Source organism: Podarcis vaucheri, assembly GCF_965113315.1.
Source record: "Podarcis vaucheri genome assembly, chromosome: 6".
In the NCBI taxonomy this organism is placed as follows: Eukaryota; Metazoa; Chordata; class Lepidosauria; order Squamata; family Lacertidae; genus Podarcis; species Podarcis vaucheri.
The window spans coordinates 93,280,023-93,298,750 of NC_138764.1; the positions used below are offsets into that span (position 1 = coordinate 93,280,023).

At 41.0% G+C, this 18,728-nt stretch overlaps 1 protein-coding gene across 2 annotated transcripts in view; it reads right to left on the minus strand.

Moving 5' to 3' along the window:
- Positions 1 to 18,728, minus strand: part of LOC309534038 (serine/threonine-protein phosphatase 4 regulatory subunit 1-like) — a 39,546-nt gene that overhangs the window by 3,891 nt on the left and 16,927 nt on the right. For both annotated transcript variants that reach the window (XM_082225888.1, XM_082225887.1), the window contains 12 exons: positions 17,559 to 17,624; positions 15,693 to 15,851; positions 13,835 to 13,989; positions 12,284 to 12,720; positions 10,809 to 11,026; positions 8,645 to 8,734; positions 7,818 to 8,003; positions 6,680 to 6,841; positions 4,963 to 5,063; positions 3,758 to 3,878; positions 2,584 to 2,718; positions 718 to 859 (listed from right to left, as the gene is read on the minus strand). In XM_082225888.1, coding sequence (XP_082082014.1) covers positions 718 to 859; positions 2,584 to 2,718; positions 3,758 to 3,878; positions 4,963 to 5,063; positions 6,680 to 6,841; positions 7,818 to 8,003; positions 8,645 to 8,734; positions 10,809 to 11,026; positions 12,284 to 12,720; positions 13,835 to 13,989; positions 15,693 to 15,851; positions 17,559 to 17,624 — 1,972 coding nt within the window. The remainder of the gene's footprint in view (positions 1 to 717; positions 860 to 2,583; positions 2,719 to 3,757; positions 3,879 to 4,962; positions 5,064 to 6,679; positions 6,842 to 7,817; positions 8,004 to 8,644; positions 8,735 to 10,808; positions 11,027 to 12,283; positions 12,721 to 13,834; positions 13,990 to 15,692; positions 15,852 to 17,558; positions 17,625 to 18,728) is intronic.

An 18,728-nucleotide genomic window follows, 5' to 3' on the forward strand; every position in this document is an offset into this window, starting at 1 on the left:
TAGTCTGAACTACATTGTTTAGAACTGAGCTGTTCATTTATTATTTTTCCGAAATCTTTTAACACACTCTCTTATCCAGATGAGGGATCTTACAGTAACTTAAGACAAAAAATAACAGACAAATTATAAAAAAACAAGAGCCAATAAAAAGTAGATACAAAAAATTAAAATTACTAACAGTGCCAACCATACTCAGAAGCTAGTCCCCTCAATTTCAATGGGACTTGCTTCCAGGTGAAAGGGGAACAAGATTGCAGCCTAAAACCATGTACAGCAAGGGAAAGAAACACAACAGTGACAAAAGTTTGGAGAAACAAATGAACAAATTACAGCTTGTTGAAAGGCCATTAAGGAAAAGGCCAAATGGGATCCACTCGGGAAACTGGACTAGACTAGAAGGATGTTCAGTCTGACTTAGCAGGGTTCTCCTTATGATGATATCTCAATTTGCACTGGGTTTTCTGGAACACCAGAACCAGGAAGACACAAGTCCAATTCAGGGGTCAAAGCTGTGAACCACAGTAGGATGTATGTGTTTGGTGAGTAACCATCTCTATAAAGGCCTTTGTTGAAAAGGAATGAACAACTGAAATGCTCAAGTTTTTCAGATTGCAATACAATTGTAATCCGAAACAAGTAGCAAAAGACAGCGCTATTACTTAACTATGGAGATCACACTGCTAGAAAACAGTTTATGTCTAGAAGGAATTAGCATACCTTTCTCCAACAATGTTTGCCTGAGAGCTTTAGCAAGCAGAACCCTTACATTTGGCACAGGATCGGAAGCCAGACTTAGAAGGCTGGGTAACAAGTGTTCAACAAAATGGTCAGCAGGCATGCACTCCTCTTCAACGACTGCCTGCAAGAGAAACCCATCGCACATAAATGCTAAAACACCAAGCATCATTTTCAATAAAAGCAATAATCAAGAGGTGGCATCTGCTGCGCACTAAGTAAGTAGCTTAGGAAAGCCACAAATTCTTTCAGCTTCCATCTGCAAAAAGGAGATAATAATAATAATGTCTTACAGGATTAAGAACAAAAAGGGTTTTCGAGAAGGTCCAAAAGGATCTCTCCAAACTGGACGAATGAGTAGTAAAGTGGAAAATGTAATTCAGTGTAAGCAAGCATAAAGCTTACACTGGGGCAAAAAATGCCTAATTTAGCATAAGCATCAATGAAGTCTAAACTGGCAGTGACTGGCTAGGAAGAAGACCTTGGCATCATGGTGGAGTGCTTGGAAAAAAATGACAACTCAGTGTGCTGCATTTGTGAAAAAGTGATCACTAGGAAAGGGACTGAAAATAAAACTGCCAATACTGCAAACAGTTCTGATCAGCACAACTCAAAAAAACAAAAGCCACTGTAGGGCTGGAAAAGGTTCCGAAAATGGTACCCAAGATGATTCAAGCGGTGGAGCAACTCCATCACAAGCAACGATTGTGATATTTGCAGCTTTTTAGTTAAGAAAAAAAGGGCTCACTTGAGGTGTACAAAGTACCGCATGGGGCAAAGTAAGTGAGCACAGAAAAGTTCTTCTCCTCATATAAGTCCAAGAACCCAATGTTATCCAATTGGAACTCTGTGTTGAAAGATTCAGGACAGACTAAAGTGCTTCTTCACACAGTGCATAGTTATATGATGGAATTTGTTACTCCGAGATATAGCAATGGCTACCGACTTGGATGGCTTTAAAATGTGGCCAGACAAATTCATAGAAGACGAAGCTAGCAATGGGTGCCAGCATGACTGTGTCCTACTTCCTGTAGTGGAGGTGACAGGTCTCCGAACACCAATTGCTAGGGGACAAAGTGTGCTTTTAGTCTTCCCTTAGGGATCTGGTTGGCCACTGTGAAAATAATGGGCTAGACTGCATGGGCGTTTGGTCTGATCTTATGATTACAAGAAGATAACGTTTTCAAGGCACTTGGAACACCCTAAGAGGGTACTTGAATGCAAAGTGTTTATTAATCAGAAGTATTCTCAACATCCCACTCCAAGGGGGCACCTAGGTTTCCCTCGTGGTACAGTTTTAAGCAGCAATATAGGCCCCGATGCATCAGAGCACCTAAGTAAATGGTATCAAAACAGGTGAGAAAAGTGGAGAAAATTGGGGGGGGGGTAAATGTGTAGTAGTTAAATGGGATGGCAGAACCTCCACTGAGAGTCTTGATAGGACTTGCTGCCAATGGATTTGAGAACTCTTTTGTTGGTTTTAATTGTGATCTCTCAGTCATGAGTAGTGCCCCCTCTGAATAGGAACCATTCAAACTAAATCCTTTATCATTAAGAACCCCAAAGTGCCTTAGTATCTATCCAAACAGGCACAAATTTAAAAGGCAGAAGATTCCATTACATTAATTCAAGATTATACATGTTCCTCCTGTAGATGTTCATGTCATAACTCCTATCCCTTTCTTACTTCACACAACTCAGAGTAGCATGCACAGTTTCCCAAGTAGTCTTCCATCCAGTTAGCTTCCATGCCCTGCTTAGCTTCAGCAGTATAACTGTGTGAAGGCAATTCTGTTCTTTATTCACACCCTAGTCATGAATGAAAGAAAGAAAGAAAGAAAATCCCACCTGGCAGATGAAGGCAAATGCTTGTCTTCCAACCCACTTGGAACAATGGCGGAACCTCACAATCAACTCATTAATGAAATTTAAGCCCAGAGAGTTTGCACTGTTTGCATAAAATTTCTGTAATATTGCCACAACCTGGAGGGGGGGGGAATAAAAGGAAAGACTCAGGTCATGAATAGTAACAACTAAAGGTGCCAATGCTGGTGCAACAAATGCCTAAATGTTTTCCATATTTGTCCCTTAATAGTAGTTGTGGTTCGAGGACCCGATCCCCGCTTAGTGAAGTGAAGACACAAGGACGCGTAATATAAGGTTAATGGGTCAAGAAAAGGCCACAACTTTATTGATTACAGCAAGTGAAAAGGTATTGGCTTAGGCATTGGATCACATGACTTGACTCCACCCACTCGGAGAGGAATGAGTCTAAAAAGGCGGGGGTATTCACCAGTAGGTGGAGCCCATTGATGCTAATCCAACTATAAGCTCTCCCCTGATGTCACCAAGGGTCATGCCATGGCCCCCCGCCACACAGGCATCGGACAGGATCCACAACCGCCGGATTCCTTTAACGGAATGCCCAAAATTGAAGGCGTAGGCGATGGCCACACCTAGCCCTTCCACCACCACAAACACATTCCAATGCCTAACCTACCCACCAATACCACGAAAGTTGTGACGGTTGCTACAAGGTAGGCGAAAAAACCACAAAGCCTAATGCCAAATGGAAAAATTCCTACCAGGCCCCCTGGACAACCTGGGTGACCAACCTAAGGTCCATAGCAAGGCCAAAAGAGAAATTGAAACCCTGAGCTCTGAGGGAGTGGAGGGTGGGTGACTCGTGACGGGATGGCGAAAAGTGAGACCGCGTGGCTGGCGCAGCAACAAGTTAAGCTGCTGTCCACACCCCCTTCAAGCGCCTGGTTGGGCTCTTGCCCGTGGGCGTGGTGCGCCAGCCAGGTGAGTGGATGGCAGAGATCGGAACCCGCCCACAACCCCTCCCCTCTTTGCAGGAGGAGAGTCTTTGTTTTAGTCTTTAAATACACAGGACAAGTCACAGGAAAATTATAGTGAAAATTAGGGCAGCAAGAAAAAATCTATATGTTAAAGCAGTCTTGTAAAACAAAATATAACATGTACAGCAAATGTAGACACAGGGAAAGTACAAAAAGCCTACCAGCTTGAAGGAGATCCACCTGACTTCAGAAACTTTATCTGAACAGAGTGTTAGTGCAATATGCCGCAAGTAGTCATACACGTCATTGGGGTTATAGAGCTCCAGTATCAAAATGAGTTGCCTAAAATAAAAGAGAAATAATAATTTACAACACTGTCTTATTGGTCAAAGAATCATAGAATTGTAGAGTTGAAAGGGAGCCTGGGGGTTAGCTGGTCCAACCCCTGCAATGCAGGAATCTCAATTCCATCCAAAATCATACCAGACCCTGCTTAGCTTTGCAAATGTGCTAGCAGTTTTATTGCTGCACCACTAGGATGGCCATTCTATCTTCTTGCTCAAGAGGGGGTTTCGGGTGACTAACAATGCCTGGCAATTTATTTAGCAAAAATTTTATACTATTTCATCTAAGTAGTTTACAAAACATCTAAGACGTTTACACACAAAAACCCTAAAATAAAAGCAGCAAAAAACCAAGTTAATTTAAAAACAATTAAAACCAGCTGTAAACTAAAGAGAGATTAGAACACGTCAATATCAACATGTCTGGATATGCTTGCCTAAACAAAAATGCTTCAAGCAGGCATCAAAAAGCATACAGTGAAGGCACCTGCCTGTTGTGAAAGTGTCGGTTGGGCCACACCGAAATAACAATTTCTTACAAGTGCACCACTAGTGCTGTGTGGCATCTGTAATGGTGCCAGTTCCACAAATCGAAGCTGTCAAGTGAGCACATATGGGGTAAGGGGATCCTGTAAGTAAGCTCTTAAGGGCTTTATATAGCAACAATAACGACTTGAACTTGGCCCAGTAATAAATTGGAAACCAGTGCAGATCTCTGAGAAGAGGTGTTAGGGTCTCACTCCTATCAGCAAATGTGCTGCAGCGTTTAGAACATCAGCGAATTTTGAAAGCAAAGTACAAACTACTACCACTGTCTTATTAGACACTTTATATTTTGGAATCCACTGAGCCGATATTACAACCATAATAAGAAATGTCAACGGATATGATACTTGTCACTTAGCACTGAGAACTTTGTACTGAAATTACAAGGTTCTACACTAGATGTCAGTGTTATTACACAGAATGATCTGCTGCATAGATTTACAGTCCTGCTTTTAAGTGGCCCTTGCTCTAATTCAAAGCCAAATGGAAACCACTAAATAGCAAATACATACAAAACCGAAACTAGTTTCACTTACTCTGCAAGCTCATAACGAAACCGCCAATTCCTGCTGTTATCCGTAACCACAAATTCTTGTAGCTGGTAAAGGTACTCACGTCTTTTGTCAGCATGAAGCAACTACTCCCGCAAAACAAAATCCAAAATAAATTAATACTTCACAACTGAACCTATTAGCAACTGAGCATGAAGACTAGTAGATCATGTTCAAAATCAATCTAGCACAATTCTGAAGCATTAAACATTTCTTTCCTAAGAACAACTTTTCCTCATTCAGGTTAAATGCTAGTCTGCTGTAGAGTTTAGTGCTGGATCAGGACTGGACTTTAGACCCTGCTCTGGCATGAAGCTAACCTGTTGACCTTGGGTTTGCCAGCTCAGACGTAACTTCATGAATAAACAATAGTGAGCATCAGACATGTGAGCTTCCACAATTTGATCCTGGTTTGTTCTTACTAAACAAGCCACAGTTCCCTAAGCTGTGATGTAATGAAGAACTGTGGCTTCCTTGAAATATGAAGCATAAGCTTCCAATCTCCTCCTCTGGTACATGAAAGAAGAAGAAAGAGAAGGAAGCCCACAAACCCAAGACCGACAAGGGCTGCTCATGCAGTAGGAAACCATGGCTTCCAATTACAGCGGAACCAGACAGACCTCAACCTAAGCTACTAAACAGGGCTCTTAGGATAAAATGGGGAGAGAGAAAACCACGCCCAATGCCCTGAGGTATGTACACTACCCTAACAGAAGGACAATAATATAACAAATAAATCTCAGTAGTAATTTGTTTCTGACAATGGAAGCACAGGGCTAATATAAAGTATCCCATTTCATTCGTCATTAATTTCAAAGGTTCAAGTAGTCAAAACATTTGCAGATATTTCAATTAGGAAGCAGATCCTGATAATGCTGACCAGTAATTATTGTTTCACATAACTTCAACTTCTTTATGCAATGTGTTAATGATTTTAAGACCAATTTAAACATTACAGTCCCTGTACAGTGGCTGCCTAAGCCATTCACCAATATCAGTAGAAAACAATACTTAAAAGCAAGGCCTATGTATGCTATCTACATACCAGGGTCACCTTTGCATTGGACATATATAGCATTTGCAGTCAGATATTACAGAGGTTTGGGCTGGTACACAGACTTAGGGGGCCTTCAGTCACAGAGTGATATCAGTGGGACTTCTCTAAGTATGATTAACAATGGGAAATCATCCATTATGCCTGCTATGAAAGTACAGATTGGGAAATATATTTTCTGGTGGTGGTGATGGTGGTGAAAATGTTTATGAATTAGTTATCAATTGGTTTCCCTTTCAAAAATTTAACATCTGGGCTCTCTATTCAATTGGTACATCAATTTTTTATACTTCTTCAACCATATGAAGCAATACATAACAATGCAGATATGGACCGCACACCAACACAATGGGTTGCTATCCAATGCTGTGATAGCAGATTTCTGCTCAAGGAACCAGATTTCACTTTCCTCTCCTTCCTCCTGCAGCCCTTATTGCACTCCCTAAATCAGCTCTGGAAGATCCCCCAATCCTCTGGAGATTTTGAAGGTGCAGTTAGAGAGTGAGGAGTTAGATGAAGTTAATCTTCAGAAATGAAACATTTTTTTCTCTTTTTTGGCTTTTCCATGTGCCTCTCTAGACCAGGGGCATGCGTCTAAGAAAAATATAGCTGAAACAGAGCAAACATGAACGACTTATCTCCATCTACCTTAAGGAAGTCATAAAGATGTTTAAGGATTCCAATTCGCACTTCATCCAGATCTTTTAAGAAGCCGTTGAAAATAGGCACTAGATCCGCTGCTGTTAACTGATCTCCCAAAATAACAGCCAGCTCGTGAATAGAGAAAGCGAGTGTCCGACGCACCTTCCACTGTAAACAGTTGACAAAAATGGAAAACAAGACTGAACTCTGCTGAGCAAATATAGCAAATTTAAAAGAGCTATCAAACCACGAGGGCAACCAAGCACAGAGTATTAGCTTTTTTTAAAGGCATCTTCTCTGTCTTGACCTTCCAATTTCCTGAGTTGATTGTGCCAGATTCTAACTTCATCCTTGGTCTTTGAACTCAACAGGGTCCAGGAGGATAACAGGATTAGTTAGCTATAATGCCCACTGCTTCCCCCTGGCAATAGTAGAACAGTTTGCATGAAGACAGTAAAAAGCTGTGCTTTCTGGGAAGCTTTGCAAGAAGCAAAAACTTCCTTAGTCTCATTCCATACCATAAAGTTATACCTCTGTAGAATTTTTCACTGACCTTCCACCTCAAGGTGGAAACGATTAGGGCCCCAAATACCACTAGCATTGTATCTGCCAGGAATATCATTTCTTAACTCGAAAAGAATTTGAGAGGGAGGGACATATATAGCAAGTTTAATTAAAAACATAATAACCTGACTCATGCAGACACTGTATGTCATATAAATGGTTTCATTTTATCTTAAGCTACACAGAGTTCGTGGAAAGTAAATGGGACATTTTATTTTTAAGCATAAAATGAACTTTGTTCTTGGCTGCATTGTGCATATGTGCACCTCTCAATATTGGCTAGGCAAGATGCTCTCTTCAACCTGCTATCCTGACAGCCTGAAGCTGGATTAGTTAAAATGAACTGCAATCTTATTATGGGCCAGTGAGGAAAGCAAGCACTTTATGGAATTTGAAAGGTTTCAGTTGTATGAAGCTTCTCCTTCTCCCAGTCCTTGTAGCTGATGGGAACTTTAGGGGCTCCGTTAGGCAAACTAGCACAGACGAATGTGCACTAAATATCTCATGCTCCTTACAAATCTGACACATACACCTGTAAAACATGCGGCGTTAAGTGATACTTGACTGCCATGTGCTTTACCTGTACATCTGATGCCAAGGTTTCGTATGTGTCTTTCAAACAATGCCAGTTCTGCCTGCCAAGTGTCAAGGCTACACCAGGAAGGCTGTACGCGCAGTGTTTTGCAATTTCCGTATCAACAGTCTGTGCTCGAGCAGGGTCCGTCATAGATAAGTACTGGTCCAATAAAGGCTGAGGTATGATATCCTGGAGACAAAAAAAAAGAGTAAATTATTGATGATAATAATAAATTAAACCGGAGAAAGAATGTGTCAGCACTGAAAGACATCTGTTCAAGTATAGCGTTCCATCTCCCCGCTCCAGATGGCAACTGCACAGTGAAAACAAGCACGTGCAAAACAGCAGCAGTTACAGAATACATAGCAGGCCAAACTTTGTCAGCTCTATCATGGGAAATAGTTCATACACATGAAGTTCAGATGGATATGAGTTACAAATTACAACCGAAAATAGCAATTTTGTGTGCATTATTAAATTATATAGAGAATTTGTTTGTATATTTTAACTATGCAAATTATACCCATAATAAACCTGATTTAGGGCCTTGGTCACATGTTACTTTCTGAAGCTTGTGAATGAGACAGAGCAGGAAGAAAGCAGGACATGGGTGCATGTCCAAGAACGATCCACGCTCATAACGAGGCTGAGGAAAGAAGGCCTGACAGGCTTTAAGTCTATATTCATTGCAGTTCACAAAAAAAAGCTTATACTTCAGATTCTGTCAGTACCAAAATACTAAGGCTGGCTTCTAGACATTGGTCCAAAATGTTTAATTTATGGGAGATGAACTTCCCTATAGCACATCATTAAGAAATAGTTGAAACAACCTGTAATTTTGATTTCTCTTCTTCATGAAGTGGATCATTCTTTTCTGCCTCTAAAGCTTTGTTGTCCCCACTGTGTTGCTCTTCTGAGTCCTGTAAAAGTGCATAATATGCATTTATGGAAAGAACAAAACAGTATCTGGGGCACCGCATTAAAATTCAGTACAACACGAACAGTGAACATCTTTGTAAAAATTGAATCCATGCTGCAGTGCTAAAAAATGTAATCAAAACTATGCTAAGCCATACAAAGATGTAAGCACAGAGAAAAGGTTCTATATTCATACGAGACTTCAAAGGTTCCATGACACCCATGGGGTTGTTGTGGTTTGTTACTAGCCCAGTGAGTCTAGCCCAGTGGTCTCACAGCAGCAGTTCATCACTGGAGACTTATGCAATCCATGAATTCATGAATGCTCTGGGGGATTTTCTGATGGAGCTGGCAGTTCCACTAAGGCCCTTGTCTTGCTACTGAATGGCAAGATGCAATGGGCCATTGATGTGATCTCTTTCAATCGTATCAATAGCCCATGTTATTATGAGTAGTTGTGGACAATGGAGCAGGCTGGATCATGCCTAGAGCACAAATGACATGGAACTCTGCAAAGAACTTGCCACATGAAAACGTTTCTGTTTTCGTTGGCCTATTCAAACACATAACTGGTTACATGGTTTATTGCGTTTCATTCTTTTAGATGTTTTTAAATGTGATTATTCTACTTTTAATTTTAATACAAATATGTTTGCCACTCTGGAAGGGTGGGATATAAATTTGATGGGTAAATAAAAATAAGATGACTGAACATGTGTTATAGCACATAATCATACCTATTCGGTGGCAGTGAAGGTCTACTTTACTGCCCCCACTGCCATGACACTGAGTGGTGTGAAGTTTATTAAGCTCTAACCTGGTGAATGGGTTATTACAATTCTCAAAAGCCTGCAGCAGCAAGCACCATGAGGATAAAATTACTTACCTCTGCAAAGTCTTAGATGCCACTGTTGTGATCAGTCCTGATGCAGTATCCCATGCACCACCTAGACTTTTGGGGGGATAATTTTCAGCTTCTGAGGCCTGAGGATGTGGACAAGGTGCTTGCAGTGATTTGACTAACTGTGTGTCCTCTCAATCCTTGTCAGTCATGGCTAATTTGAGGTAGCCAGGGGACATGACCAGCTGTCCAGGGTACGATGAATGCACAACTGCATGAGGGGTGTTGCCTGAAACCTTATAAAAGGGGCAATGCAACTCTCCTTTTGAAAACCCACCTTTGACACAGAGATATACAACCACTATAACCTGGTTGCAAACATGCCCTCCCTAAGTAAAGTGCTTGAGAGGGTAGTGGTGGCTCAGCTATAGGCACACTTGGAGGAAAACGATTGCTAATGCCACGGATGGGGACATGGTCCTCCAGATGTTGCTAGACTCCCAACTCCCATCATCCCCAGCTAGCGTGGTCAAAGGCTGTGGATTATGGGAGTTGGAATCCAGTAACTCCTGGGTCCATTTCAATCTGGATCCAGGTCTAGCTTGGCTACTTGATCGGCCAGAAGGATGGCCTTTATTAGCAAAGGGACTCAATATCCCAGCATCTTTTGATACCACTGATCATGGTATCTCCCTGGACCAGCTCTGGGTTGGAGGCAGTTTTGCAGTGGTTCTATTCCTATTTATGGAACTGGGTTCTGAGAATGTATACTTAATTTGCTCTGGTACATATTGTAGAAAATTCAATGGTTCATTTGTTCTTCTACCCCAACCATGATGATACTACTTTCAACATTTCCTACATCCTACTGAAGGTGCCATTCTCAATGGCCAATCTATAATTTTCAGACTCCTTTCTCCTGGGGATCCGCCAGTCTAAGCATTTATTTGAAGCATTGCAAGGCCTTGGTATTTGGACTGGTTTCCAGGGGCTGGGATAAAGCCAGTACTCATACTCAGTTGTGTTTAGATAAATACGCAGGCATGATTTAGTGCACTCTTGCTAGTTACATTTGGCTGCTATTTTAAGTTTAGGCCTAGTGCCCTGCATTTTCAGGGTGGCAGGCTACAATTCAGAATAAGTAAGTAGAAGTCTTTAGTGGTACAAAATGACTGACAAGCCACTAACCCCCCCTGAAAAACACACTTATTTTTCCTGCCATGACCAAAACTCACCATATTTTTAATCACAGTTGGACTGGGTGGGTTAATTGCCTCATCCTGGCTTGGCAATGATGATAAGGTGCTCTCATTCACTGAACTGGGATCAAGGACCAAACCTGGTGTATCTTCTGGGTAGTTCCCATTGACTTCTTCATTCTGCTTGATCTCATAGCAACTGACAGAATCAAGGTGAGCAGCTCTAAGTGCAGCAGACAGTACTTGAACCTGAGCTGATCAAATGGAACAAGTCCCATTAAGTTTGTTTTCATGCATCTCCTTTTACAAATCCTAAAAACCTATGTCAGAAAACCCCTCTCAAAAGGAGTAGAACAATAAAAGAGACTGAGAACTGCAAAAGTTTTAATATTAACTTATTACACAGCAGTTCTTGGGGTAAGATCTATTCTTCACAAATTTGTCTATCAATGCCTCTGTGCCTATACGGAAACTCTAGATTCAACTGCATTTTTGAAAGATTATAACTTATTTACAGATTAAGTATAGGTTTTCAGCAGCAATCCTGTAAGCATTTACATGAATTCAAAAAGATTACTTCTGAGTAAGCGTATGGGATTCTGCTGTGAGAAACATAAAACACCACAAAGATGACAATACAGAAATTTAAAGTTCACAGATGTAGAGAAGACCTGGTCCAGGATTTTTTGGATCCCAAGCTAACCCCACTATTTTATTTTTAGTACAATAACTAAAACCTCTTTACTGGTCCTAATAAACACATTTCTACTTTGGGCTGCTTTGCCCTTTGCTCTCATTTCTTATGCCTCATTTATTAGATCCTATTGTGTTATCATATATACCATACATCTTGGTTTTACCAACAGCTACTACTACACAAGACAAGTTTAGTTATGCCTTGGTGATCAGCTAGGAGAAAAGTGACTAAGGCAGCAATCCTATGGATGCTTACTGAGGAGTAAACCCTACTGAAGACTTCTGAGTAAACAGGACTGTGTTTAAATCCTGCTTTTATTTAAAGTTCAAACAACCAGACACCTGATCTAGCTTTCTGTAGACAAACTACACTAGAAGCCATTATGCCAGCTGAATTCAGAGCTGATATTAGGAATCTTGAGATCAACCTTCAAAACCCTAATGGCTCTTTTTTCTTCCAGGGCTGCAGTCCACTTTTAGATGCAATTCTAAACAGACAGGAAGAAGCCGAGGACCTCAGTGAAGGCTGTACTATGGCAGCACCCAAGTGCCAACCCAACTGCCCTCCTTCCGTCTACGACAACTCAAGCAGTAAAATGCAATAAGTTTTCATCAAATGCTGCTGGAGCCAGACGGCACTTCCCATTTGTTAACTATAGAGAGATGTAGCTGGAATTTATTGTGGTTAAAGGGAACTGCATGCAATCATAAGACAGAATAGTTCTTAATTATAATAAAACAACTGTGAGCAACATGTTTCCCAGAGCAAAATCTTTTGAAGAAGGGTCTAAGAACATAAGAGCGTAAGATCTTACCTTGAACATCTGGGTCATCCATGTGTTCCTGCAAACTCTGCAGAACTTTTTTTATCTCACTGCTGGCAACACAATTATTACAAAGAACTTCCGACACCGGACAGCTCTCTTCATGTATTTCAGTTTTGCCCTGAAGCAGTGCTAGATCCTGACTTATGTCAGGAAGAGGAGGACGCCAGTATAAGAAGGTATTGAACACATCCTCTGCTGATTGGACCCTTGAGTTCACTTCCTGATAACTGTTGATTTGACATTCCTTAATATCCTTGGTCACATAAGGATCAGCATTATCACTCTGAGTCAATATAGTCTGATCTACTCCAATGTTTACTTGTATAGCTGAACTGTCTTCCGTTGCATCTGAATTTGAATTCTCACAGCTAGCAGAAGGGCTGTCTGTCAGTGATTCCAATTTTTCCCCCGCTTGCTCCTCTGGACTGAAAACAGAAGCAGCATTTTTTTTTAAATGAAAAAACAAATTTCACTTAAACATAGTATCTTAGGTAATACTTTAACGGCAATAATTGCAACTTTTCTCTAAAATATTCCTTTCAAAGATGCTTCAGTAAATCAGCTGAAGTTAGCTTCAGACCTCCTAAGATGTCCTTAGCTGATACTGAGATGTGCAAATATGACATCTGAAACTACCAGCTTTTATCACAAGGATACTTTTCTGTGTATTTTGAAGTTTATGTTATCTAAATAGCTGATAGAAGCCCTCTCTCACTTTATTTTAAGAACTTAAAAATATGAATTGCATTGAAACTGCAGACTAATTGATTTGAAAAACAAGTAAAAGACACCATACTACTTAAGATATGGGTGTGTATATGTGTACCAGTTATTGTCTTGGACCAAAGAATAGAGTTCAAGGTTCAAATCACTGTTGGCCCAGTTTGTTTATAATTTGCAGGAACGTGGGTGGCGCTGTGGTCTAAACCACAGAGCCTAGGGCTTGATGATCGGAAGGTCAGCAGTTCGAATCCCTGCGACCGGGTGAGCTCCCGTTGCTCGGTCCCTGATCCTGCCAACCTAGCAGTTCGAAAGCACCTCAAAGTGCAAGTAGATAAATAGGTACCACTCCGGCGGGAAGGTAAACAGCGTTTCCGTGCGCTGCTCTGGTTCACCAGAAGCGGCTTAGTCATGCTAGCCACATGACCTGGAAGCTGTGCGCCGGCTCTCTCGGCCAATAAAGCGAGATGAGCGCCGCAACCCCAGTCGGTCACAACTGGTCAGGGGTCCCTTTACCTTTAATATAATCTGCAAACTATAATTTAATGTGAACTCACAAATTACTGGCTTGTTACAACATCTGAACCCAGTCTCATGGCTTGCTTCACTCCAAGGGAGCCACAAACAGTAACTAAGATTTGTTCTTGACTTACTGCATATGGTTTATTGGAGGTGGAATGGGGACCACGAACCTAGATTCAGGCATCACAGCAAGTCAGATCTTGGCTTGTTTCCTAACGGCAGTGGGATGGCAGAAGACCATGATTTAATGTGACATGTGAAGTAGGCGATGAACTAAACTAAGCCAAATCACTGTACCTGGATAGCACATCATTTGCATTGTTGCCTGTTGGGCATGGACTGGAAGGCCGGATACTAAGTGTCCCATCCTCCCGGATGTAAAGACCAGCACTGGAAGGGTTTGCAAAAGTAGAAATAAACGGCCCAAGGGACTGGAAAGCAGCTTGACGAACCTACGGTATTGGAAAAGTAAGAAGACACAATTGGCTTGATAACTATACTTCTGGAGACAAATGTACACTTTGCTGTTCCACTATGATTCCAAAGTATCCCAATCAACTAAATGAAAGGCATTAGGGCAAAGATAATAGTATAATTTCACTGCTAGAATGAGGCAAGTTTTAACCGTTTCAGGGATTTGGACCAATGTCAAACATCAAGATATAAGGCATTAACAGATATCATGAGAATGCAGCTGCACATTGTTTTGTATTATATGGGTTACTTACTGGAGGGAGGGGAATCCATTTCTGAAACGTAACAGGTGATTGGTGCCTGGATTAAGTCCACATTCTCCCCCAAGCAGGTGGTCTGTTGTGCTTTCAAAGCTAGCAACTGACCAGCTATTAGGCACTTCATGTGCAACTCTCCAGTCTAGCAGGAGAAAATGCACATGCAACCCCAGATACCTGGCCTATGAACATTCAGCAATAGAAACCACACATGGTATTTATGTACATGTCAATGAGCCAGTCCAGAAAGAGATCACTAAGAGCTGTTCGACAGTGGAATTTGCTGCCAAGGAGTGTGGTGGAGTCTCCTTCTTTAGAGGTCTTTAAGCAGAGGCTTGACAACCATATGTCAGGAGTGCTCTGATGGTGTTTCCTGCTTGGCAGGGGGTTGGACTCGATGGCCCTTGTGGTCTCTTCCAACTCTATGATTCTATGATTCTATGATTCTAAGTTTCCTCACTCAAAAAGGTACTAGAATTCATAGCCAACACTTCAAGAATGACATTTCATTCATCTCAAGTTAAGGAGCTTACACCAGCAGAAAAATCAAACACACTACTACACTTTGGTTCAAAACAAAAAACAAAAGGGAAAAAAATCAGTATGAGACATATTACTACTTGTTAACAAATAAGATAATGCTTTAAGGTAACTAATAGTGCTTAAAAACCTAATGGTTAAAGAATAAAAATAACTTTTGAGCAAACTATACGATATTATTACGAGTATGGATTTAACAAAAAAATACACAAAGATAATTTCCTTTGACCCTTAGCTTAACAGAACTACTTTTATGTTTTGCAATTTAGATTGTAGAATGAAGGCAGAGGGGCTTAATATAGGAAATTCAAGAACTATCAATCTCCTTGGGAAATCAAAGGAATAGATCAGATTTGTATTATTATTCTCATGCCCCAAACAGTCAACAATCTAAAATTCAGCACACAGGAGACAGAGAAAGGACAAGGAAATATTTATTTCTGCTATGTGTGCTTAGGCTTAGTTATAATAGTATATGGGAACTAAGGACTTATGCCAAAGGCTTCACTGAAGAGATGTGTTTTGAAAAAGTAAGATGGTCCATCAGGACCATGGACATTTACAACAGAATAAACTCTAAATTAAAAGGGCTGTCACAAGTCATCTCTGTATGGAAGCAAAAGGAGAAATCTGATCAATATGCAATCATGAAGAGTTGATTAAAGTCTGCTTTTGACAGCTGAACTACTATTTGCTTGCTTAAAAAGCTTCCATCATGCATCAGCTAACAGAAACAGAGCTTTAATGACTTGCAATTAATTAGCTGAGAGGAGCAAGTCAAATAAAACATTCGATAATTGTCACTTGAGCTAGTCATGGTCATTTATCAAAAGACAGAAAAGTACAACTGCAATTTAAGATGGACTAATTCACTCTCTACTTACCCATCTGCAAGGGTCACTGATGAGACTAATAAAGAGGGGAGACAGCTTGCTTCTCCGAACTTCAGGGGAAATGGTGTAGGAGACAGCCATAAAGCATTCAGCACAAGCTTTTCGCATACCCCAAACGCTATCAGAGCAGAGCTCAAAAAACTTCGGAATCTACCAAAATAAAGACATATCAGATCAAACAGTTCTAAAATAGCAATTTTACTGATTTGCACTGCAGCCCTCAACACATCTACTGTGAAGACAGTTACTTCCAAATAATTATTTGAGGTTTCGAGTAAGGGTTTCTCTTTTGAAAACATCATTTGGCTAGCAGTTTCTAGCAAACAGCATCAAGTTAACAAATAAATTAAAGCATTCAGGTTTATTTTGGTAATTTGGTAATTCTGGCTACAAATACTACGTGCAGTTGCACATAAACAGATACTTATGTCACAGAAGAAAGCTAAGCTGCCTGAGACCGTCAATCTGATTTATTTCAATCCATGAAGAGAAGCTGACAGCAGGGTCAGATACCTTTACAAATATTAATGTCCTTTCAGCAAGGCTTAAAGAAGGAATGCTAATGCTGAAGGATTATCCTTGCAAATTGAAGTTATCAATAGCAACCACCATGGCTAGCTAAAGATCAAGCACGACAGTTTTAGCTTGAGGGAGAAATCTGACACATGGATGAATTTCTGAGGCTTTAGTTTTACAAGTCTCAAGGGGGAGGAGAGAGAAAAAAAGAAAGCAAGCTGCTAGCTTGGGATCAAAACAACCTTCTTGTTACAGTGCTGCTGTGAGCATGCCATGGGTTGCTGTTTTTAAGTAACATTGATGTATTCTTCAGCCACCCAACACCCACCCAGTATCATATATTCATAAGCCGCATTATGTGTGTGCCTTGGTGCATTTGATGGAGTTGCTCCAAGGTTTGATTTCAAGGGTGTCCAGAGACAGTGAATCAGACACACTTCATCAAAAGAAAGCATGCACTTCTGGATTCTCTTTTCCTTAAGAGGTTTGGCTTAAACCAGTTCTGTGTTAAATGTACAGTGGTGCCCCGCAAGACGAATGCCTCTCAAGATGGAAAACCCGCTAGACGAAAGAGTTTTCCGTTTTGGAGGTGCTTCGCAAAACGAATCTCCTATGGGCTTGCTTCGCAAGACGAAAATGTCTTGCGAGTTCCTGCTGGTTTTTTCCCCTTGCCCCCCCCCCTTTTTCTAAGCCGCTTATCAGCTGATCCGATAAGCCGCTAATAGCGCTAATCCTCTAATCCGTCAATGGGCTTGCTTCGCAAGACGAAAAAACCGCTAGACGAAGAGACTCACAGAATGGATTCTTTTCGTCTTGCGAGGCACCACTGTATTAAAAGCCCTAAATTGTTTAGGACTAGGTTCCCTGAAAATCACCTCTTCCCCCAGTTGCCTTGTTGTTGTTGTTTAGTCGTTTAGTTGTGTCCGACTCTTCGTGACCCCATGGACCAGAGCACGCCAGGCACAGTTGCCTGCCTGACCCTAAATATATTCTTTAGAAGTCCTGCCCAGGTGCCCTTACCAAGTGAATAGATGTAGCTGATTATCAGAAAGACAGGCTTTTTACGATACAGAATAGCCTCCACAGAGAGGATAGCCTGACACCTTCTCTGTGGTGTTTTTAGTGCTAGATGAAAAAGCTTTTATTCACCCAGACTGCACATTGTTTTATTATATTGTCTGTTCAGTAAGGAGTTTCCCCCCTGTTTTTTATTGTGGATTTTATTGATTATCTGTTGCATTGTAGTATTTAGATACTTTAATATGTAAGATATATTATTGATGGGCTGCTCTATAATTTTAATGAAATGACATAGCTTCAAGACCCCAAACCTTAACATACCAAGTTCTTTTCTGTGGCTTCTTGCCCCACAGCATTGCAAATGTCTCCAAAGTTTGCTGCACAAACCTAAAACAAGAGAAACAAAAACTTCTTGGTTTTATGTATCAATTCTGAATCCGTATGTCTTTCTTTAAACTGATCAAATTACAGTTATTCACAGAGTAAAAATTTGTTTTAGAAAGAACCTTGCTGCCTACACTCCCAACCCAGAAAATATACTTTTGTGGTCTGTTTCCTACTTGCAGGCGTTATTAATCATATTAACTGCATAAAAGTCTACGGGGTATGCTACTCAAATATTTTAATGCATACTAACAGCTGCTCAACACATTTCATAGAGAATGTGTGATAAGCAGGAAATGACTGAAAGGAAATATAGGATCATCAACTCTGTGGCCCTTATTCAAGAAAGCACAAGTACATGATTAACTTTATGTACAGGTAACTCACAACTTACGTGGGGTTACATTCCTCATCATTGTGTGTATAAGCAAAACCATGTAAAGCCAGAACAGCAATCTTGCAATTATTATTTTCCAGCAACAGGTGTAAAGATGCAAGAACTTATTTTAAATAAGTGTAAGTTGCGAGTTACCTGCACATTTAACCTTTAAAGCCCTATACGGCCTAGGACCCTCGTACCTACGGAACAGCCTCTCCTGGTATGTCCCACAGAAGAACTTACGGTCTTCAAACAAAAACATCTTGAAGGTTCCAGGCCACAGAGAGGTTAGGCTGGCCTCAACTAGAGCCAGGGCTTTTTGGGCTGTGGCTCCGATCTGGTGGAACAATCTGTCACAAGAGACTAGGGCTCTGCGGGACTTGATATCTTTCCGCAGGGCCTGCAAGACAGAGCTGTTCCACCAGGCCTTTGGCCAGGGCACAGCCTGACTCTCTGGCAATCTTCACAGAACTCTAGCCCAATGGTTGCCATCAATTTGATTTGAATTAATTTTATAATGAAAGGATTTTAGAATGTTGTACAGTGGTACCTCGCAAGACGAATGCCTCGCAAGACGAAAAACGCGCAAGTCGTTCCGCAAGACGAATTTCCCTATGGGCTTGCTTCGCAAGACGAAACGTCTTGCGAGTTCTTGCGAGTTTGTTTCCTTTTTCTTAAAGCTGCTAAGCCGTTAATAGCCGCTAATAGCCGTGCTTCGCAAGACGAAA